This window comes from Vulpes vulpes, chromosome 13 (assembly GCF_048418805.1).
Source record: "Vulpes vulpes isolate BD-2025 chromosome 13, VulVul3, whole genome shotgun sequence".
In the NCBI taxonomy this organism is placed as follows: Eukaryota; Metazoa; Chordata; class Mammalia; order Carnivora; family Canidae; genus Vulpes; species Vulpes vulpes.
Window position 1 is genome coordinate 30,354,466 of NC_132792.1, and position 23,249 is coordinate 30,377,714.

At 39.8% G+C, this 23,249-nt stretch overlaps 1 protein-coding gene across 5 annotated transcripts in view; it reads right to left on the bottom strand.

The window, feature by feature from the left end:
• Window positions 1-3,419: 3,419 nt before the first annotated feature.
• Window positions 3,420-23,249, bottom strand: part of ZFPM2 (zinc finger protein, FOG family member 2) — a 456,766-nt gene continuing 436,936 nt past the window's right edge. For all 5 annotated transcript variants that reach the window (XM_072734069.1, XM_072734068.1, XM_072734070.1 and 2 more), the window contains 3 exons: window positions 13,819-14,025; window positions 10,069-10,293; window positions 3,420-6,961 (listed from right to left, as the gene is read on the bottom strand). In XM_072734069.1, the coding sequence (XP_072590170.1) occupies window positions 4,470-6,961; window positions 10,069-10,293; window positions 13,819-14,025 (2,924 nt within the window). In that variant the 3' untranslated portion in view covers window positions 3,420-4,469. The remainder of the gene's footprint in view (window positions 6,962-10,068; window positions 10,294-13,818; window positions 14,026-23,249) is intronic.

Genomic DNA, 23,249 nt, shown 5'->3' on the forward strand with positions numbered 1-23,249 from the left:
AGTCTGGCTGGGAGCCATAACAAAATAAAATTCTGTGGTTTTAAGTCACCAAGCTGGTGGTAATTTGTTACGGCAGTCATGAGAAAATAATATGCTCCTTTTTCTCTACCTCCAGACATTGTTTGATCTAGGCTTAAATATATCAGAGAGAGAAACAGTAGCTGGAATTTTAGCTGCATGTCCTAGTATTTTCCTTCTGGTTTAGTAGAGAAAGGAACATGATGTGGAGAGGTAACCTGAGAACAAGACTCAGGTCTCTGGCTCTCCCCTATTAGCTTTGTGACTTCAGGAGCTTAAAGTCTGACCTTAGTTTTTGCCTGAAAATGAGAGGGCTCCTCCTGATTAAAAGATTTGCAGATATTGTTCACAGATTCCATAATGACTTAATTTTTAGTTTTCATTTCAATGCTAAAACATACATATTGAATTATTTTTAAATTATAGTAGTTCTAAACACCAAAATGCGTTATATATGAGATAGCAACGCTTTGAAGACCAATTGAGTATTCAATTCTGCTCCCAGCTTAATTTATTTCAATGTTGACCACAGAATACGCTTTCCATCCCCTCTAAATTGAATTCAGTGACTTTCAACTGTGGTCAGAGATTAACAGAGAATACCCTAGAGTTGCTTTGCTAAAAACCCCTAGAAATCCAGGCCCACCTTCAGATATTCTGATTTAGTAGATTTTAGTGTTTCTGTAGAGGATTTAAATGCCACAGACAATCTGAAGAACTGATATAAACTGTCATTCTTTTTATCACCCTTCCCCCAGACCATTTGACTGTGGCTAATATTCTGACCTAATGTCTTGTTGAACATAGAGTCTTTCCATCAGTGAGAGTTGAAGACCTTGAGGCTTCTCTTTGATTTGGTCTTCAATATCTGTTATAATGTAAGGCTTACCTAGACTTGTCCTTCTTTATTCACTCGGTGTGAGCTCTAGTCCCACACATAGTCCCCGTGTGGACCATCATTGCGGCCTTCTAGCAAATCTCCCTCTCTCTAGCATCCAGACCTCACACTTCATCCTGTCACTTTTCCTGAACACAATTTTCACTTAATGACTCTATGTAAGAGACAAGGTACCAGGCAACCCATAAACCTCAGTCTGGCATTCAAGGTCTTGTGAGACCAGATCTCTATTTATACCCGTGTTTTCTTCTACTTCCCAATCTGAGCCCTCTTCTTTTGAAAAGTTTTACTCACTCTTCACCATCACATCCTTTCATGCTAGCATTTACAACTGATCTTGACGTGTAAAAATATTGTTTTCTTCCTCTGTCCTCTCCAGGGTCTAGCTGTGATCTGAACATCACTATTTCAGCCTCTGTAATTGATTTTCTTCTGTGAATGACTATTGGAACTAATTTTCAACTATACAAACAACATTAGAAATATTCTTTTGGGTATAGTACATAAATATTTCAGGGCACCTAGAAGGTCAGGTAGTATTCCTCACCATTGTACTCATCTTACTAGACCCTCCCTTATCCACACAATCTTTCCCAACTCTTTCATCTCATATTGATTTCCTCTTTTTCTTTAAAAGATTTTATTTATTTATTTGACAGAGAGAGAGAGAGAGAGAGAGAGAGAGAACAAACACAAGCAAAGGGAGCAGCAGGCAAAGGGAGAGGAAGAAGCAGGCTCCCTGCTAAGCATGGAGCCCAATGCAGAGCTCCATCCCAGGACTCCAGGATTATGACCTGAGCCAAAGGCAGATGCCTACCTAACTGAGCCAACCAGAAACCTGTCCTCTTTCTCTTTTTATCTTTCCACTTAGTCTCATTCATCCTTTGTACCGCATCCTAGTTTGTCCCTTAGCGTGTCCCAAAACTGCCACATACTAGAACCACTCGGACAGATTTTTAAAAATACAGATTCCTAGACAAGACTTTTTCTTTAGTTGATCTCATGTAAAGCTCAATACACCAAAAATATATATACACTGGCAATTAAAAAATGTTCCCTAAGTGATTCTACTGAGGGAATAGGGTTAAGAAGCTCTGAACTGAACCAGAGTATAAATTCCTTTAGGGAAGCAGTCATGGATTATACCTCTGCATTCATCCTCAAAATAGAGGGGAGAATCCCAAGTGATCGATAAAGATATGCTGACTTCCTTCCTTCCTCTCTGTGCGTCTCAACCTTTTTTCTTTTCCTTTCTTTTTCTTTCTTTCTTCTTTCTTTCTTTCTCTTTCTTTCTTTCTTTCTTTCTTTCCTTTCTTCTTTCTTTCTTCTTCTTTCTTCTTTCTCTTTCTTTCTTTCTTTCTTTCTTTCTTTCTTTCTTTCTTTCTTTTTCTTTCTTTCTTTCTTTTTTTTTTCAGAAAGAAGAGGAAAAAGAAGAGATGCTGGGGGGGAGTCCTGTTACAAATATCCAGTCCTGCCAGTTCCCACCTGAGAAATGCACAGGTCCTTATCCTTATGAACATCCTGTGTGTCCCCAACACTCTGTTGCTTCAAGAGACTCCTGAAAAATTCTATTAAGCTGATCAGTTCTGTTCACTTCATTGTTTAGTCACTGACTGAAATGGAAGATCTTACTGAAGGTCAAGATTTTACACTTAAAAATAGTAATTCTTGACAAGCAACTGGAGAAATGTTGACAACGTAATAGTTTTTTATGTTTTGTCACAGAATTTATGTTACATTTGGGCTAGCACCTTCTTATGTTCATTATGTTACCAAATCCAATATGGGCAAGTAATAGCCATCTTAACCACAGATGAGGTAATTTTCTCTACAGATCAGGATGTTTCTAAAACTGCAGTAGACTGCAGTCTGTCTTGATTGGCAATGGGTGCCATCTTGTCCACTGACCCACACCTCAACCCCTTCTGGATATCCCGTTAGGGCTTCCATGACCTGACTTATGTTGTCTGTTCTCCATTCCCCATCAATATGTAAACCCTTGGGATGTACAAATGAGATGGGTCATTTGCAAATTGCAGGCATGAAATTTGTATGTCTTTACTCATCAGAATCACTTGGCTGTATCTCTTCATACCTCTCTCTCTGGTAAACTTCATTTAAAAGTTGGGTGCATTTGATCAACATTTGTTACAATTCTTGTGCATAGGTTTTGCAAGCCTTTCAGACACAGGGAATTGTTCTTTTTCTGTGCTACAGTGGTGGTGGTTGGGGGGTAGAGAATAGAAAGACAGTGCTCATTTTACAAAACTGTAACGGAAAAGTTTTCTAGTTCCACAGTTTGGAGTCTCCTGTTCATTTTAATACAAGTTATATCAATTAGGTGCATATAATGGTCAATCTATGCTTTTATTGATTTGCCATCATGTTACCACATATATGCACACACACATATATAGTATATTCAGCCATTCAGTGCTATTTTGAACCTATTCTCATAACTAAGACTTTCCTTTGTATTTTAAAGAAAAAAAGTATGCCAAACTTCTCCAACGATCTGGAATTTTATTCCATCCATATACATGCATAGTAACAACATTTGTTGAGAAATTATTTCTATCAGAAGTAGAACATTATCTTTGTGATCACCAGGTGCAGTATTGCTACTCTTATATTTAAATAGATCTTATATATGAATTAAATTCATACTTGCAGCATTGAGTTTAGGGTTTCGATTTAGACTGTGCCTTTCAAAAGATAAAACTGATTAATACTACCTCATTACTTACAATACTGCTTCCAGTAATTTTGTTCATTCTTTATAAAGTATTGCATTTAACAGCAAAGGTTTAAAAATTGAGACAGAGCTGCATCAGCGAAAGAAAATACAAGTACTATACAGGAAAAAAATTGCCATCTTCATTTAACATACATGTTTAAGATTAAGAAAATGGACAGAAACATACAGCTACATACAAATGCAAAGCCTAGTGACTAAGAGACTGTATCTGCTAAAATATAAAGTGCAAACAGAGCCTGATTATCCAAGAATTGAAATCTTAAGGCGAACTTATAGCACGTGTATTTAGAACATCTTTGCAAGTTATATTTTAGCATCTACATATATCTGCAACAGCATAGAAGAAGAAATCAAGATACACAAGTGCTTTTGAAGCTATTTCTAAAATGCTTTTCTGTATTGTTCGTGACTATTTTCTTTAAAAGCTACTATACAGTGCAAACCATATGTGCTACACAATAACTATACAATAACATTACAAATGACTTTAATATAAAGTTTTTAAATAAAAAATAACATAACCACAGCTATGAATACTGCTGGTAAAATAAATTAATTTCTTTTTGAAAATGGCACCAATAATACACTTTACTAATGGACTGTAATGGAATTACACCTTAAGTCTTCAACTCGGCCTTAATGAGCGATCTCCTGATTGCCCAGATGTAATTCAAACAGCTTCTGTTTTTGTTTTGTTTTTGTTGTTTTTGTTTTTGTTTCTGGACTGGGTGGAACAACATCCTAAAACACGGGTACCAAAGGTGACTGCTCATGAAGTCTGCTCACGAAGTCATCTCATTTGACGTGTTCGGCCGCATGTGATGAGCAATAAAACTTCTTGTGGGTTATAAAGTTCGAGAGGTTGTTGAACTGAATATCACACAGCCGGCAGTATTTCCCACTGGTGGGGGCCTGGGCAGAGCCATTCACGCCCTTTGCTATACTAGACAACTGTTCCTCGGCCGAAGGAAGGGCAGGCGACACGTTCTCGTTGGCGGCTAGCGGGTTCTCAGCGATCCAGGAGGGCGACTTGTGGCCATCTTCGTGCTGAGGGTTCTGGGAGATGTTCTCCTGCTGCGGGGGGGCGGCGGGTCTGTCCTCTTGCTTCAGTCCCCCGTTCACGATGACCAGGCCTCTGTTCTTGGGCAACAGCGGCAGGGAATCCTTCTTCGGCCCCGCACAGCCGTTGGAGGAAGCCAGGCCCTTCGGAGATTCGCTTCCCGCATTTGTGCTTTGCTCCAGGTCAGTGTTATGGATGACGAGAGAACCAGAAATGTAATCACTTGGCTTTATTCCGTAATACGGAGAGAGCTGGTCCGCTCCTTTTGCCTTCTTTATTGCTCCGGGGTAAAGGCATTGGGGAAGAAACAAGTGTTTGTTTTCTTCTTTTGTGGCAATGAGCTGAGCAGCTTCGCTGAAGACTTTCAGGCCCTGCAGGGTGGCCAAGTGGGAGGAGAATAAGTTTCCGTTGGGGGAAGGCTGCTTCGGGTTTCCGTTTTTCTCACACTTTATGATGCTCCTTTCGTAGCTGACGTCCGGGCTGCCGCGCTCGCTCTCTGGATTCGGGAAGCCTTTGCCGTCCAGCTGGCCCAGCTCGCTCCGCTGGTGCGCCGTGACCGGGCAGAAATTCTGCTTGTGGGCCAGGTAGTTCTCTACCTTGTTGAAGCTGATCTTGCACACGGTGCACTCGTGGTAGTCCAGCAGCCTCTTGGGGGACGTGGTGGTCCGCTCAGACTGGGACAGACACTTCTTGCTCAGATCTATGGGCACGTCCATCTCTAGGCAGGAAACGCTGGAATGAGTCGTGTCACATTTGGAAACGGGGACACATTTGCTGAGCGTCAGAGACGTTTCCAAGTGCTTTGAGACAATTCCTGGAAAGATGTCACATCTCGGGTGGTAGCACTCTCCTAGCCCTTCCGTGGGGTCTTGAGTGGAGGTACAAGGATTGCTGAGGTTGGCCACGTCCAGAAATCGCTGTTGGCCCAGGGGAGGCCTTTGCTCCTGCTCAGGTAGGCACATCTCGTACATCTTCCTGCGCTTGCGGGTACGCATGGTTCTCTGCATGGCAGGCACTTTGTTGGAAGCAGACCTCTTCAGCGGGGGGTCGTGGCGTGTAGCACAATAATACTGTTTGTGGACCATGTAGGTTTCGTGCCGGCTGAAGGTAATATTGCAAGCTTCACAGGTCGTCTTATTTGGGTCACTCTCCCCATCCACCAAGGGGCCGCTGGGATTTTTCACATCGACAGGTTTTCCATTAATTTTATCATCGTTGCTATTAGAGGTGGACAGCTTCTTCGCTTGAGTGGAAAAGTCCTTGTCGTGGCCCTTGCCGTTTGGCCCAATTAAATCTAAAACGGTGGAAGAATTGATGCAGGATGTTTGAAGAAGTGGGTTCTCAGAATCAGCAGAATGAGCAGCTGGGTTGAGGAGGTTTATGGAGGTTTGACCAGTGTTGGGGCTCACGGCTTCAGGCATCTTTTCCGAAACACCGGGGAACTCTGGGGACTTGGCCATCTGCTGCCATCGGCTGCTGCAGTAATGTTTTTTGTGCACTAGATAATTGTCCAAATTATTGAATGTTATGTTACACTCAAAACAAGTAGCCCCCTTGGGCATCAAGGGGCTGTAAATTACCGGAGGGTAGCTACTGCTGCCGTGCCTCAGTCGCCGATGTACCAGTTCAGACATCTTGGCTAAGATCTCTGAAGCTTGAGGGACCATTGTGATGTCTTGGGGAAAAGCAAACTGAGATAGGAAAGGGCCCACGGGGAAAGAAGGCCCAACATTAGGCTGAACTGGAGATGAGGCGAGTCTTGGACTAGAGGGCTCAGACTTTATTTTTGTGTAGGAAAAGCTCTGCTTATTTGTTGTAGGCTGTATCTCCGGTCTCTGGGTAGTGAGAAAGAGCTGAGTCTTTTTCTCACACTTGTCCAGCTCTGTGTCAGAGCTCGCATCTTTAGTCTGCATGGCCTTTTGGTTCTGGGGGAGTTCGCTTCTGGTCAACAAGTCTGGGGCTGGCTGTAGGCTGTCTTCGGTTCCACTTGGAGAGTGTTCCATATCACTTTCTCTGGGAAGTTTGCCTCCAGGGACATGGAGCTCCTGGTGCTGCAATAATTCCCTCTGAGTCTGGAAGCCGAAGTGGCAGTGATTGCATCGGAAGGCAGCTTGAGTGAGATGGGAGAACAGGTGTTGGTGGAAGCCGATCACAGAATCAGCAGTGTAGCTACAGACGGTGCATTTTAGACTAGCACCAGGGGGGAGGAATTCTTCCATTTTCACTCCTGGAGAGACATACAAAATAAGAATACTGAGAACCACACGCATTGGGTTTTTTTTTTAATGATAAAAACCTTTACAGAGCAGGAATGAATTGAAATCTTTCAGAATCTCATGTGTGACATTGGCTATTTTCTTGAGATATCTTTTGCCAGGTGTCATCAGGGTAATAATACCTCATAGTTTCCAGAGCACGTCCAAGTGTATTATCAGATCACAGTGGGACAGTCTTCATTGTCTCCATCTTACAAGTCAGGAAACAGATTCAAGGAAATCAAGGGAATTGATTATGGCATTAAAGCTATTAAATGATGGAGCCATGCCCAAACCTCAGATTTTATAATTTCTAATCCAAGAACCTTCTCATTACAACTCTATACTCGACATTAGAAAGAAGGAGGCATACCATTAGAGTTGATATTGATAACCTGTGTGCAAATCAAATAACCCTCTGTGCACTAGATTAGATATTTATTCAAAATAATCCAAATAGGAACCATTTGGTAAAGTAATTAATAACCTCCTAATTTATCTTTGGTACAAATCTGGAATTTTATGTATTAATTTTGCTGAACATGGTTTATCTCTATCCAAGGCTGGTATTCAGCTGGTAGGTACCAGTACACTAATAACAGTCATTGACGATCGACATCTGTGTTGACTGAACACAGCCTGTTCCTGGTCAGTTATAAAATATTTTGAATATCATCAATTACTGGTGAGGAAACCTTATTGTGAGGTTGTGATTTATAAGAAATACATATTTGGTTATTCATACATGTTAGGTCTTTGACCAGGCTTCCTGGCTCACAGCTCCTTAAATCCTTGGAATTTCCTGTGATAAGAGTAATAAAGGTGTTTTTGTTCTGTTAATGAAGCGACTTTTGGAAAGCCCTTTGGTTACCTAAGGGCGGGGCTGCTTGCCAGGAGAACCAACCTTGTAATTCGAGGGCTTTAACTTTTAGTGCCCCCTCCCCAAACTCTGGAGATTGAGTTTAATTGCCAATAGTCAATGATTTGATCAATCCTGCTTATGTACTGAGCCTCCATAAAAACTTGAAAAGATGGGGTTCAGAGAGTTTCCCAGTTGGCTTCAGGAGAGCGACAGGCTAGGAGGGGGCACAGAAGCTCCTCGTACTTTGCCCCATACCTTGCTCTAGGCATGTCTTCCACCTTGCTGTTCCTGTCATTACCTCTTATAATAAATCAGTAATCTAGTGGGTAAATGGGTCCCTGAGTTCTGAGAGCCACTGTAGCAAATTAATTGAACCCAAAGAGGGGGGTCTCATCAACTTCTGATTTACAGCTAGTTGGTGGAAGCACAGGTAACAACCTGGGCTTTCTACTGGCACCTGAAGTTAGGGCAGGGGGCTGACCCCTTAATTTGGAGACTCTGACACTGTCTCCAGGTGATAGTATCAGAATTGAGTTAAATTGTAGAACACCCACTTGATATCTGGAGGATTGCTTGGTTGTTATGGGGAAAACTCATCTCCTTATGTATGGGAATTGAGATCTGGACACTTTGACTCACTAAGGTCAACTCTGGTTCCCATTTGTTGGCAGATGGCTAAATCATGTATGGCTCATGCTCTCTGCACTTTTTTTTTTTTTTTAAGATTTTATTTATTTATTCATGAGAGACACAGAGAGAGACAGAGACATAGGCAGAGGAAGAAGAAGCAGGCTCCTCGCAGATGGAGTCTGATGTGGAACTTGATCCCAGGACCCAGGATCACGACCTGAGCCAAAGGCAGACGCTAACCACTAAGCAACCCAGGTGCCCCTCTCTGCACTTTTGACAAAATTGAGAATTGTCTTTTTTATTTATAAGCTGAAAATATGGTAGAAAAAAAAAAAACCAGTCCTACAGTAATCAAAGGGGACTTCTTATTCGTGTCTCCTTTTCTCCTTCACTGATCCAGTGCTTATTTTTCTATTTAGTTGAAAGATCATCTCTGTTTTTGTTTTGTGAATGGCTGGCTACTCACCATGGGACAACAGACCCGTATCTGATTCCTCTGCTTTATCACCTACATAAAGATAGCTCATTTGTAGGGAAAGGGAAAAAGAATGATTGGAAAAGAAATTGCCTATTTTTATAGGTTCCAAGACAAAAGCTTGTACTGTACTAGGGCACTGGGGTTGGAGCTAGCTTTTTTTTTTAAAGTTCAGCACCTATTTCAGTTTTTTTAATTATTCAACTCAAGAAGAACCAGTAAAGGGAATCACCCAGAAGCACCTTCTAAGTTTTGTGTCATGGGTCCTAAAGAACTGTGATGCTCAAATCTTGTTTGTTCTGTTCAGAAATGTTCCTAGAGGTATCAAGAGTTAATATATTTCTGTACATTCGATTAACTTAAGTTCCTTAAAAATATAGAGATGAATTAGAATGCTACGTGATCCTACTAACAATAACTGGGCATATAATTCTAAAGTAAAACCGAAGTTGCCACCTTGCTGTTAGAGTGAGCTTAAAAACAAAACTATGTGTTTTTTAGCCTAATTTTTCTTAAGGAATTTAAAAACATACTAACAGTGGTTTTATATCATAAACTAAGCATAAATCAACTAAGCTGTTATGCATGCTCTGGAAGTCAAGAGCATTTTATAGATTCATATTTAAAAATTAATTTCTCTCAAGTGTGATTTTAATTGGATCTATCAAAATAACAGTGTTATTTCAATTCAGCAAATACTTATTTTTATGTACCTACTATTTATTGCATACCATGTGGGAAATAGTATGGTCAGTTTGCAAAGATCACTTGACACTTAAATCAATGAATACTAATGACAATATACAAAGGGTATTGAGACTTTATTTCTGAAATTGTACTGTTAAAAAAAAATAATGATTTGGCCTGCAATCTGAGTACTGTAATTGTTTGGAAAGAATTAAGATCCAAGTTCTTTTAGTAGAATAAATATAGTGAGTATAAGTGACCTAAAATAACAATCAGCTAGTCCAGCAGGTCTGATTTTGATTTTAAAAATCAATATAGTTGGATAGATGTAGAATTATATATATTTACATATGTGAGTATATGGATGTATGCAGAGAAAGAATACAGTCTCCTGAAGCAAAAGAAGAAACAAGGGAAGCACTTACCACTGTGTGAATTCAGGTGCATTTCTAGTGCTCGGGCATTTGAAAAGCTCTTGGTGCACTGTGGGAAGGGACACAGGCTGGAAATCTGAGGAGCACTGTCTTCATTTTCTTCTGACACTGGGGCAGCTTCTCTTTGCCTCCCACTGCAGTAGTACATCAAATGGGCTTGCAGATTCCGCTCACTCCGATACCAGATGCCACAAGATTTGCAAGGAAATATATCCTCTGAAGGTGAAAACACAGGGACACATTAGCTGCTGCCCATTTGGAACCAACCCTGGGTAAAGCGACATTTCTTTCAATCTTTCTCAGAGACTGCTCTCAGGTTCTGAATTAGGCAACTGGACAGTGATGAGTACAGTCTTGTCCCACAGCACAGGACTAAGCTTTTAAAGAAATGTTATACCCAATGCAATTTACCTTCCCACAGACATTTCAGAAAGTGGTATTGTAGGAGGCATTGACATTAAAAGCACAGGAGATTAATTTTAAATTGTTTACAATGTATTTATGGTTTAGAAAAATGGGCATGTATAAACAGCAATGTGAATCAGCTTATCTGATTGACTAAAAGGTAAGGATCTGAGAGCTGAACTAAAGTTGGTCCTGATACCAACTCCTGACATCATTTTTCATTTAATAATTAATTATGGGATGCCTACTATGTGCTGGACTCTTTGTGGAGTTGGGTATAAAACAAAATGAAAGACCAAAAGGCTGTCATTAAGGGTCTTACAGTCTCCTGGGGTTGAGGAATAAGTAGTCAGATAATTACATTAGGCTACAATGACCATTCTGAGGCATCTGAGGAGCGCTTTGGGTGGGAGGAGAGACTAGAGGGGTGGTGAAAGGACTGGAGGAAGTACAAGGTCAGAGAAGGATTCAGAGGGAAGATAATGACATGCTTTAGCTGACTTGTGAAGGATGACATTCAGCAAGTCAGGTGGAGAAGAGGGTTGGGTCTTCCTAGCCAAAGGCAGAGCCTTGGGGAAGGCATGGGAGCCTGAGAGAGGGACTGGGTGAAGGTTGGGAGGCTATTCCAGGCATGAGGCATGATGGGAGACTGGAAGAGATAAGGTCGGAGGAGACAGGAGTAGATGATCAAAGACCCCACAGGTTCTCTTTAAGAAGTTTAGATTTTTATCTCAATGATTATGGAGAACCATTGAATCATTTTAAGGAAGAGATGGGCAAAATCAGATATTATAGAATCTTAACAGTAGAGTTTTTAAAGGTAGTGAATTTGGAAGGAAGACATGACTGGGAGAAGGCAGCTGCAATAAGCTAAGTGAAATATGACGGAGTTTGAGTTGTAAGTCACACTAGGATATGTATTTTTTATGTATTTACTCATGGAAAATTTCTCCACGTTACGTTTCCCCCCTTTATCTATTTACAAGTAAGGAAACTGAGATTAAGCAACTTGCCATGGGTGTACTAGGATTGGAACCTAGTGGGGACACTCTTCCAGATCAGTGTAAGGGGGCCACAGAGGAAGAAAAGTCATATTGAGGAAGTAGAAGTGACTAGGAGTGATGACAACTACTTTGCAATTAGATGCTAGAGTGGAAGGTAAGGTCTCTTCAATGTCCAGGCTTCTTGTTAGCATTTCTTTGTATTGGTTTCATTCATCTCTATAGAGAGCAGATGACAGAGTCCAAGCAAGGACAGGTATAGGTGACCAAACCTGACTCAGTGTTGTGCAAAGCTGGCAGTTTATAGTGAAAGGAACACCAATCAGAGGGATGCCAGGTAACACTGGAAATTGGGACTAATCCAGGCAAACTGAAGGCATAGGGCCGTGTTAGATATGTGGGACTAGATATTTCTGTAAGAAGTACAGAGGGACATGGGAGAGGCAATGGCAGAGGTCTAAAACTCAGAAGCTCAGAAGAAACAGCTGTGTGTAAGGTTTGTGGATGGTTAATACACAGTTGGTGATGGAGCCCATGATGGTGAAGGAGATGGCTCAGGGAGAGTGTGCTGAAGGGGTTAAGGAGAAAACTGAGGACCAAATTCTAGTGGAGAAGTAAGGATAGTAAGCACAATACAGGATTTCAAAATAAAATTTAATTACAAGAGTATATGCTACTGTTTATCATTTAGCTCTTCCCATCCATACATGATTCAGAGGGCCATATTGCTTCATACAGTGTCCATTTAGACAGGATGAGTTTTAAGTGATTATCTCATTTCAGAATGAGATCAAAGGCTGATTTATTTGGCATCAATATGATGATCATCTATGCTGATTTATTTGGCATCAATAGTTATCCTGCTACAGAAAGCAGAGTATAATCTTAAATATAATTAAAAATAACATTCACACTTTGGAGCTTCACAATAATATAAGGTATCCCTAATGTCCCTGGTAAGAAAATCCTTTTGCCTCAAATTCACGTTGGGCCAGTGTTATTTCAAGTAACTGAATCAAAGGAAAGATCCAGTAAAAGAAAATAACTATATTTATATTAAAGAGATCCAAAAATATTACCTTGGGTTGGGTACACTGGATCTAGTGTCTGGATTATAGAGTAATGCCAGATATACCTAAGAATTTCTTTAAAGGCTACTGTGACAGCAAGAACATAATTATTCTTGGGATCCCTGGGTGGTGCAGCGGTTTGGCGCCTGCCTTTGGCCCGGGGTGCGATCCTGGAGACCCAGGATCGAATCCCACATCAGGCTCCTCGTGCATGGAGCCTGCTTCTTCCTCTGCCTGCGTCTCTGCCTCTCTCTCTCTCTCTGTGACTATCATAAATAAATAAAAGTTTCTTTAAAAAAAATAATAATTATTCTTGAATATTTATTTATTTTTAAAATATCAAGATATCTTTATAGTATCTGTATTTTTGCCTCATTAGAGTCTTAGGAATTTTTAGGCACCTTTTTGATTAAATGCAATACCTCATTCACTCCTGGCTTTGGAATCTACTCTCCTCTGAATATGTGACTGCTATTCGTGTTTTCTCACAGAGCTAGATGAAAGCAGAGCCGAGTCTAGAACTCAGACCTTGAGACTCCTGGACCATTGATTTTTTTGTCACATAAAGTGTCACTTTGCGTGCTCAAGGAATACAAACTAAGTTCACTCGTCATTTTAACAAAATATAATTACAGAGGCATATTGGCAAGAGCACATTTTTAAATTCTCCATATATATATATATATATATATATATATATATATATATATATATGGAATTCTCCAGCTTATATGTATTTTTCTTTATTTTCCTAAGTTTTTTTTTTGTTTTTATTGTTGTATTAGCTGATGTCTTGATTTACCCAGGCTCTCCTTCCTCTTTATTAATATTATAATCAATATTTGATTTCTTATATATTCCTTTTTTAAAGTTTTTAACTCTATAGCCCTTACGAAATACCATAGTTATTCTATTAAAGAAGCATCCATGAAAGCTATTTGACCTCTCACAGCTAAGTAGCCTTGAATGTTGTTCAACTAGTTTAGAAAGTCAGTTTTTTTTTTGTGCATGACATTCAAGAATCCAACCTGAAATGAATGAATTTAAGTGTTCTTTTCATACTACCCATGAGAAGCCATCGCAGATACACACACACGCGCGCGCGAGCACACACACACGCTTAAAGTTAGAAGATAAAATGAAATCACAACACTGGAGAAAAAAGTCTGTCCCTGGTTGCCTGTCAGTAGACATTTTTTTTCCTCCCATAAATACCCATCAGCACTACAAAGCTATTGTACTGGGCTATTGCACTCAGCACTTACTATTGACAATAGCTGTAGGCAAAATAGAAGCCATGGCAGCTTGCTGGGGAAGCAGCTGAATTGAGTCCAGCAGGCGTGCAGGGTACATCCCTTCTGCAAGAGTCATCTGACTGGCAGCTTGTAGCCTTGAGTCAAAATCCACCACAAAGGCAATTAGCTCTTCACCCTCAGAGATGGCCTTCGTCGTTGTGCACCAAAGCTGACCCCCTAATAAGAAGAGAAAGGAAAGAGGGAGAGAAAATTGACGTGGGATGCTCGAGCCTCTGTACACTGGGTTGATGGCAAGAACATCTCAGGTTTTCACATCACTTTCCACTGGGGTGGAGTGTCTGATGGAGACAACAGCTGTACTCCTCTTCCCTCCGAGGTGGAAAATCGTATTCCTTGCATTAAATGAACTGTTCAGTGACCAATAGTAAGAGAGGACTAAGAACCAAGAATAGACATTAATCTGTGGAGAGTTTTGTGAACCGTTTGCCATCTGAGGCTTGCCTTAATCATTAACCAGTCTATTACATGGTCCCATGCTTACCGAGAGGCATGGTAGGGATCCAGCTGCAGAATTTCTTTCAGGTGAGCCTTTGAAGTTACTTTCTCTGTACCTTATAGAAGAAGTTATTTCTTCCTCCCTCCCCCTCTCCCTCCCTCCCACACTCATCTTCCCAAAATACCTACATGTCTAAAACAAAACAGAAGTACACGAAAGCTCCTAAAATCTAGGAAGTTAAAATGACATTTCAGCTAGTTTTGCTCTCCTTATGTCTGCTGCCATTTTTTTTTTTTTTGGCTTAGTGATCTTTACTTATATAATATTCCTTATAATGTGGCTTCTTTATCTTCATTTACCCTGATTGAACTTCCTGAAAAGAAGATATGGCACAGATCCCTTTCAAAAGGCTTATTTAAATAAAGATTTGTTTAAATGAAAAGAACTCTTTCTTCAAATACTAAGATATATACTCTGGCTCTGCACTTCAAATGATCACGTGTGGTGCATTAAAAAGAAAATTAACTATGCAAGTACATCTTCTAATGTATTGGAACTGTGATAGCGTATGCTCATTTATTTAACATGTTTAGACAGGCAAAGCACTTATATTTTGTTATCTACACTCTCAGACCTAGATATGTATCCTATATAGTTATGCCTGAAATAATGTGGCATACTTGATATGTTATAAAGCTTTTTTTCTCATTGTATATATATTGCAAAGCTATATATTGTACTCATTAAACAAGCAAAAATTGTACCCATTCTGATAAGTAATATTGCTCTGTTTATCTTTCGGCATAACCGTCTCTTCAACTGCACTTCATTTTCCCCATCCTTAAATAGATCATAGTTTTTAAACAACTTGTGGTAAAAATATACTGGAAAAGATAACAACAGCACACGATATGGCTGAGTTGCACAGAAGAATCGGGACACTTCCAGAGAGACCTCAGACAGTTAATTACACCAGCTGATTACATTTTAAAGGTAAGCAAACAGAGCACCATCCACGACAGTACCTGTTTGTGAAAAATAAAGCTAAGTTTACCTATCTCGAATTTGTGTGAAAGTTGCAAAGTAAAACCCAAAAGTACCAAAAGTGAAACCCAAATATACCGAAAGGCTTGGAAAAACAACTTTTTTTTTTTCACTTTGACTCTAACGGATCTGAAAGCATCCCAAGTTTAGCAAAACTGAAAAACAGATTCGCTTTGGCGCTGACTTATTTATTTACACGGATAGAAGCTAAACAGCATCTTTGTGGAAGCAGATGAGCACAGAAAAGTGCTAAGTGGCGGTGTGCCTGCCAGTGCGGATTCTTCCCCCGGAAGGCTTCTGCATTCAGCAGCTATGCCTCCTCTGATGTACATACAGATCCAAACTACTTACAGCTGTAGACAAGGTAATCATTTGCACCTTATCTTTCCTCTAGGGTATAGTTTATTAAGTGAGTCTTTGTAATAGAGAGGTGGGGCGGGCAGAGCAAGGCGCGACAGTTCTGGTTTACTTCATAGCCTGCTTTTTCAGAGTCCCTGGATTTCAGTGATGAACTGAGATGACTTACATTATTGGTAATATGTTACCCCTTTTGATACATTTACATTTTTGGTAAATCCAGCTGTGGGTATATTTCACAAAAGGGAAGGTTCGGACTCCAGTTCCCAGGAGAAATTAAGATTTTAGAGAAGGTACCACTCATAGCTAATGTCTATCCCAGCAGTGAACTATGTTGCAGGATGACTCAGAATACTTGTGCTCAAACTCTGAGCCAGAAAGATCCAATAAGTAAATAAAAGAAAACTTAGGAATATTAAGTGCAATGAAAATTAAGCAAAAAATGATTTTTTCTACATGATTAAACAGCCTGGCAATTATGATATATGTTTTTTGACATACTGAATAATGTTTCATATCTTATTATCCTTATCATTTTATCTTATTTTATGGTTTAGTCAGAGCATATCCTTTAGAAAGGCTGAATTAGACTGAAAATGTACCGTGTAGACTTGATGAGGAAGTCAGTTGTCTTAGGATTTAATCTCTCAAATCTTTCATTCAATCAGCTATTCATTGAACTCCCTGCTGTGTGCCAGGCGGGCTCCAGGGCTTCACAAACAATTAGAATGCACACATACAGACAGATGAATGACAATACCACATGGTGGGTGTCACCCCCTAAAGCCAAAAACAATGTGGAGGGAGAAACTGACACTTCTTGGGGGAGTCAGGCAAGCTATCCAAGGTGACTTTTTTATTGACTCGTGACAAATAAAGGCAAAATAGCAGAAGTATGTGTGGGGGGACCTGACAGGTCAATCATTACTGGCAGAGAAAGGGGCATGCATGGAAGTGTGGGATTATGGAAGAGTTTGATTGGTTCTGATAATGGTTCAGAGGCCACCTTGCTGGAGCGGGGGTGCCTGAGGGAGAAAGTGTTGGTCACAGGCAGGGGTGTGCTTGCGCCAGCCTATACTGGATCATAGGGCACAATGCCCAATTGTCAGAAATTTTATGTGCTAGTGGGTATCACACTGGTAACCTGAAATCAGTCCGCCGTGGTGAGAGTTGCAGCACCTGCCACATTACATATCAGGGCCTCCTCCCCCCAAAAAGTTTAGAGCAGGGCAAGACAGCTTTGAAAGTAACATAAAAACAGTTGTGTCTGGCTCGTCATGGTGGGGAGATGGCATACATTTACTTGAGTGAATAAATGAACACATTTTTGATGAGGCTTTTCTCCCCCAGAATAAAGATCTCAGGGTAATGAGGCCAGTAAACTGGGAGGGGTGGGGAGGAATGGACAGGACATGTTACCCCAAGGGCCATTTAAAGGCTGTTGTACTAGGTAAATTGTGAGGGAGAAAAGGGCCAAGTTCAAGAGAAAGAACTGGGCTGATTTCCTGAAATGAAGAAGAGAAAGGAGGCTGCTGAAAATAACAGGAAGGTTCTGGTCTGGGAAACTAGACGGCAGTGATGCCATCAGCGAGGCAGTAAAGCTGGTGTAGTAACAGTTGTACTACACAGACAACAAGACAATTTTATTAATTAGGAGCACTTTCTTTGGACCTAATAGGCTAAGTGGTTTATGTATTTCATCTGTTTTAATCCTGTCAATTATTCTGTGAAGTGGGTGATATTTTCCTCATTCTTAAATTGAGAAAATTGAAGCCTGGAGAGGTTAACTAACTTGCCCAAAGCGATGCACATGGACAGTGGCAGATTCATGATTTAGACCTCCGTCTGTCTGACTCCAAAGACCAGGTGTGCCTGTTTCTTGTATGTATGTGCGTTTATGTGCATGTGCAGAAATCATGTCTTTTGCTTTGAAAATGTAAAGTCTGAAGTCCCTGAGGGGCTTCAGCATGAATGTATCTAGGAGGCAGTTGGAATTTAGAGGAGACATAAGGCTGCAGGGAAAAAAAAAATTTTGGAAGTCATCAGCACATTCTAAATGACTATGGATGCTCTTTGCATTGATGTGGTAATGCAGGAAGACTACAGAGTGAAAAGAAAAGAAACAGATTGAAATTTGGAGAATCTCAACAATTAAGATATGAGTAGAGGAGAACGGATTATTTAAAGATATGGAGAGCATGTATTTAGAAAAGTTATAGAAGAACCAAGAGAATAGCACCGCAACAGTCAAGAGTTGGCTCTCTGACACTGTTTGGCTGATTTTGGTGAATTTAGAGCATTCAACCTTAGGAAGTCATTTACAGGGAGAGATATATGTCAAGAATTGTAACATGGTTTTAATTATAGATCCCAGTTAGACATTCCAAGGGTGATTGCTGGTTGGGGATGTAATCCCATCTGCAGGGAGAATGAACAATGGAACTGGACTGCCAGGGCTTAGATTTGGCCCTGCCACTTACTGTGTGATTTCAACTTATCACCTAAGCATTCTGCAGATCAGTTTCCTCATTCTTGGAAATGGGAATGTTGGTAGTAGTACTGAAGTCATAGTGTTATTTTGAGGATAAAATAAGCCAATATTTGTGAAAGCTTAAGAACTGACATATAAGTGCTATATAACTGGCAATGAGTATCCTTTTCATTTGGCCTGGTTGAGACTATTATTCTATTTCTCAATGTCCTGCCAAATCCAAGAAAACGAATCTCACCAGAAAGAAAAGAGAAGCCTGTGGATTCCATGAGCAAATGTATCTATGCTTCACTGGAGAGAGTGAACCCATTTTGGAAAAGAAGACTAAGGCTGCATCCATTCGTGAATCACATACTGTATCTTAGCCAGTTAGAAATAGAAATAGTTTCTAGCACTGACATGGGACTGAGGCAGCAGAAGAACCAGTTTCCCACCTTCAGGTTTTTGGAGCTAAGGTAGATATGCTCAACTCTATATCTACCTTAATTGGATATAAGGCCTTACTTAGTATTTGTCTTAATCAAGGAACAATCTGAGTGCATGCAAATGTTAAATCATGCTGATACTTATTTTGGTGTCTTCATTCTACTGACCTCATGTGCAATGGAAACAAATCAGAGAATGTTACATTGGCTTTTATTTTTTTTTTAAAGATTTTATTTATTCATGAGAGAGAGAGAGAGAGAGGCAGAGGGAAAAGCAGGCTCCCTGCAGGGAGCCTGATGTGGGACTCGATCCCAGGACTCTGGGATCACACTCTGAGCCAAAGACAGACGCTCAACCACTGAGCCACCCAGGTGGCCCTGTTACATTGGCTTTAAAATAAGAACATCAGGGGAATCCCTGGGTGGCTCAGCAATTTAGTGCCTGCCTTTGGCCCAGGGCATGATCCTGGAGTCCCAGGATTGAGTCCCACATCAGGCTCCCTGCATGGAGCCTGCTTCTCCCTCTGCCTGTGTCTCTGACTCTCTCTCTCTCTCTCTCTCTCTCTCTCAAAATCTCTCTCTCTCTCTCATGAATAAATAAATAAAATCTTTAAAAATAAAATAAAAAATAAAATAAGAATATCACTATCAAAAAAACAAAAACAAAACCCAGAAAATAACAAGTACTGGCCAAGGATGTGGAGAAATTGGAACCCTTGTACACAGCTGGCGAGAAAGTAAAATGGTGCAGCCACTATGGAAAACAGTATGGCAGTTCATTAAAAATTAAAAATATAATTAATTTATGATCAGCAATTCCACTTTCGGGTATATACTCAAAAGAATTGAAAGCAAGGTCTCTAAGAGCTATGTGCACACCTATGTTCATAGCAGCATTATTAAAAATAGCTAAATCATGGAAGCAACCCAAGTGTCCACTGAAAGATGGATAAGCAAACGGTGGTATATACATAACAATCATAACAATGCAATATTCAGCTTAAAAAATGGAGGAAATTAAATAAAAATAAAAAGGAAGGACATTCTGACAAATGTTAAAATACAGAAGAAATCTGAGGGCTTTATAATAAGTGACATAAGCTAGTAACAAAAAAAAAAAAACAAATATTGCACGATTCTGATTCCACTTACAGTAAGGTAAGCTACTTGGGGTATTCAAAATCAGAGACCAAAAGTAGGCTAGCAGTTGCCAGGGCTGGGGGAGGCACAAATGGAAAGCTATTGTTTCACGGATGTAGAGTTTCAGTTTTGCAAAAGGAAAATGGTTCTGAAATTGGACCACGGTGATGGCTGCAGGATAATGTGAATGTAGTTAATGCCATTGAACTGTACACTTAACAGTGGTTATGATAGTAGATTTAATGTTATATATAATTTACCACAATAAAAAAATTGGGAAAAAATAAGAGCATTGTATTTTCACTAAAAACCACCACTGTGAATCTCGAATATTTACACAAGTTTTTTTAGCCACAGCTAAAGATAGGAATCTGACTTTTATAAAGTGCTTTCCATAGGAGATGGTTTAAAACAACAGAGTAAGGTCGCTTCCCCTTTCAGTTTTCCTAGCGAATCTATGTTAACAAATAAAGCATCTTGAAAGTTCAATCCCTAGAGGGATGAAGTTGCTGCTAAGATGGAGTTGACTGTATTTGGCCACATTAACTGCATTCATTTGAATGAATTTTGGATCCTTGTGTAGATTTGAAAATTGTGAGTGATGTAGCTCCTGATGATTTTGACAACTTGGATTTCTGCTTGTGTTCAGAGCACCAATGGAGCCGTTACTGTCAACTCTCTCTGGATATGGAATTTAAGGATGTTTTCTATGGCTTTTATATGCATAGTGTGCTTAATGCCACCAGATTTAAAGCAGGTACATTTTTAATATACGAATCAAAACTAATGGCATATTGATCTGAAAACAAATAGAATTATGCAAAGGGGTGGGGCACATATGTGGCAATAATAGATATGCTTAGTTGATAAAACTCACGGCTTTCTTTGCACAGGCAATGAAGAGCAAATGATCTTGGTGAAAGGGATTACATGTTAATAATACATGGCTATCACCTGAAGTCCCTGAAAATGTATTTGTCCTCTGTGCAAAGATGGACAAGAAACAGTACTTGACTGGTCAGTGGGTAAAAAACTTTAGTTCTGGTCCTGATTTGATGATTAGTTACTGAGTGATCTTGGAGAATTGCTTTACGTACCTCATATAAAATGACAGCCTTAGGCTAGATAACCTATGGATGATTATCATCAGGTTATGGGCAACTTTTTAAGCTTCTATGACCAACATGCTAATAATAGTAATCATCACACATTTATTAAGTGCTACATAGGTGCTAAGTGCTTTGCATGCATGTACCTTAATTTCTCCGAAGAAAACAGTAAGGTGGCTTTTACCTATGCCCATTTTACTATGACATTATGAGTCTGAAAGTGTAGGTAAGGTGTTCAAGGTCACACAGGTAGAGGGGAATTGGAGGAAGGGAGGGAGGTACGAAGGATGGGATTTGGACAAGGCCATTTGGCTCTGGATGCTGTACTTTGGAAAAACCAGGTGTCCCAGAGGAGTCAGAGTGACCTCCGATGCTCGCTAACTACATTGTGCCATAGTTGATCACTCAGTTTTTGAGCAATGAGTGCAGTTATCTCTCCAAATAAAAAATGAGATGGTTCACTTTATGAAACAGCATCATGAGGATTACACAGTGATGACATATAACTGTTAAGTGCATAGCCAGGATCTGGAGCATAATGTCCATATTTGTCAGGTGGAAATAACTCCAGGTTACCTTCTAATAAGACTAACACATAATTAGAATAGCTAACACTTAGAAAGCACTTACTGTGTGCCAAGTGCTATAATAAACATTTCACACATATTAAAGTCACTTGGTAGTATTAAATACAAATGTAGCCTTTGCCCAACTCCCTATTTCAATTACAAGTTGAGCTGGACTCTAAAGGGCATCAAAATTGCACATAACCATGGAGCACGACTTGGCAATCTTAACTACACAGTCAATTCACCTGGGAGCTCTTAATCAACACTTGATTTCCAAGTCCTAACCCCAAATCAGTCAAATCAAAATCTCTGGGAGTGATGTTGGGCTTCATTATTTTTTAGCTCTCCAGAGGGCTTCAAGTGCCTCTAGCATTAAGAATCACTGGTATAAGGGTGAGCTGTCTGCATCTGTATAGGATAGAAAGTGTGAGACACTATGAACAGAGGTCTCTTGATAATCAAATACAGAGGTCCAAACACTCCAGTAGGGAGAGTCTGAATCTCAGAAAATGGCAGCTGAAAACAGCTCTGAATTTCCCCCGTCTTCTTAATATTTGACATATGTGGGAGTGTTAAGCGAAAAGGTGAGGAAAGATGGATAAAGCAAGGATGTAATGACTTAGCATCACCTTTCAACTGAAAAAGCCAGTTAGGAACTTGGTATATTTGTGAATTACATTCAATTTTATAACATTTAATTCTTTATTACATTGAAGGTTTGTAACTTGTAATTAGGAATGATCAATCACATTGTATTCCCCCCTGCAAATAAAACTTGTGAAAGATCATACTGTACAAACCAGAGCGGGGAAAAAAAATCACATTCCTGCTGCGTGAAGTCTTTATCAAACAACATCAGGCACTAAAGCAGCTATCTGATACCTCTTTCGCTTCCACCAAATGGAAAGGTTATTTTAGGATCCTCTCTTTGTCTGCCTCTTATGCTGCAAACGTAGTCACTCTTCCCCGTCTCCACACCCACACTCCACTCCCTTCACAAAAAAGGACAGATACATTCAAGGTTCCGTAGAAAGTAATAACCACTAAGACCTTGACATTCTTGAAAAATCATGTACTTACTGTTCTAAGTAATGTTTATGATCAAAGTTCCTGTGCAAACAGACATGGTTCCTAACAGGAAGCTTATAAATTTTTTTTTCATAATTGCTGTCAAAACTGCAGTGAAGTGTACTACAAGTTTCAATAATAAAGAATAAAGTCACAGTTCAAACTCGATTATATTTTGGAAATCCACGCTCCTCTTACTAGAAGCAGTGCCCTTAAATATCTCTCCATCCTGCCAAATTTTTCACTTGCACTTTTTATTATTTATGAAATCAGTGTCTGCACAATGTCATGCAGACCTCTGCTGATAAACTCTAATTAAGATTAAGACAAGCCTTTTGGAAAGGAGCCCATCATTAGCAAACATGATAAACACAAAAATACTCCCTACTTGTCAACCAGGAGCAATTCAGTAACCTAACAGTATTATCTGTTGCTAGGTTACAGAGCTGACAAAGCTTCAATTATATTGTTCGACCATACCTATAGAGTTCTGTATAAGCAAAATGTATCCAGTATAAAAGCATTTAACTTCGTCCATGCTATCTGCAATTCACGGCTTCTTACAATAGTAAAAATCAGGTTAATAATTACATAGCACGCTGAAAAATCTTTTCCATGTGTTATGTCTATACATGTTTCTTTCTAATTTATCTGTGTGATTGATAGACGCTTGCTTTGTAAAAATAAGGAAATGCAAGCAACGTGAAGCTGTAAACCTCAAGCGTGACTACATCTGGACTC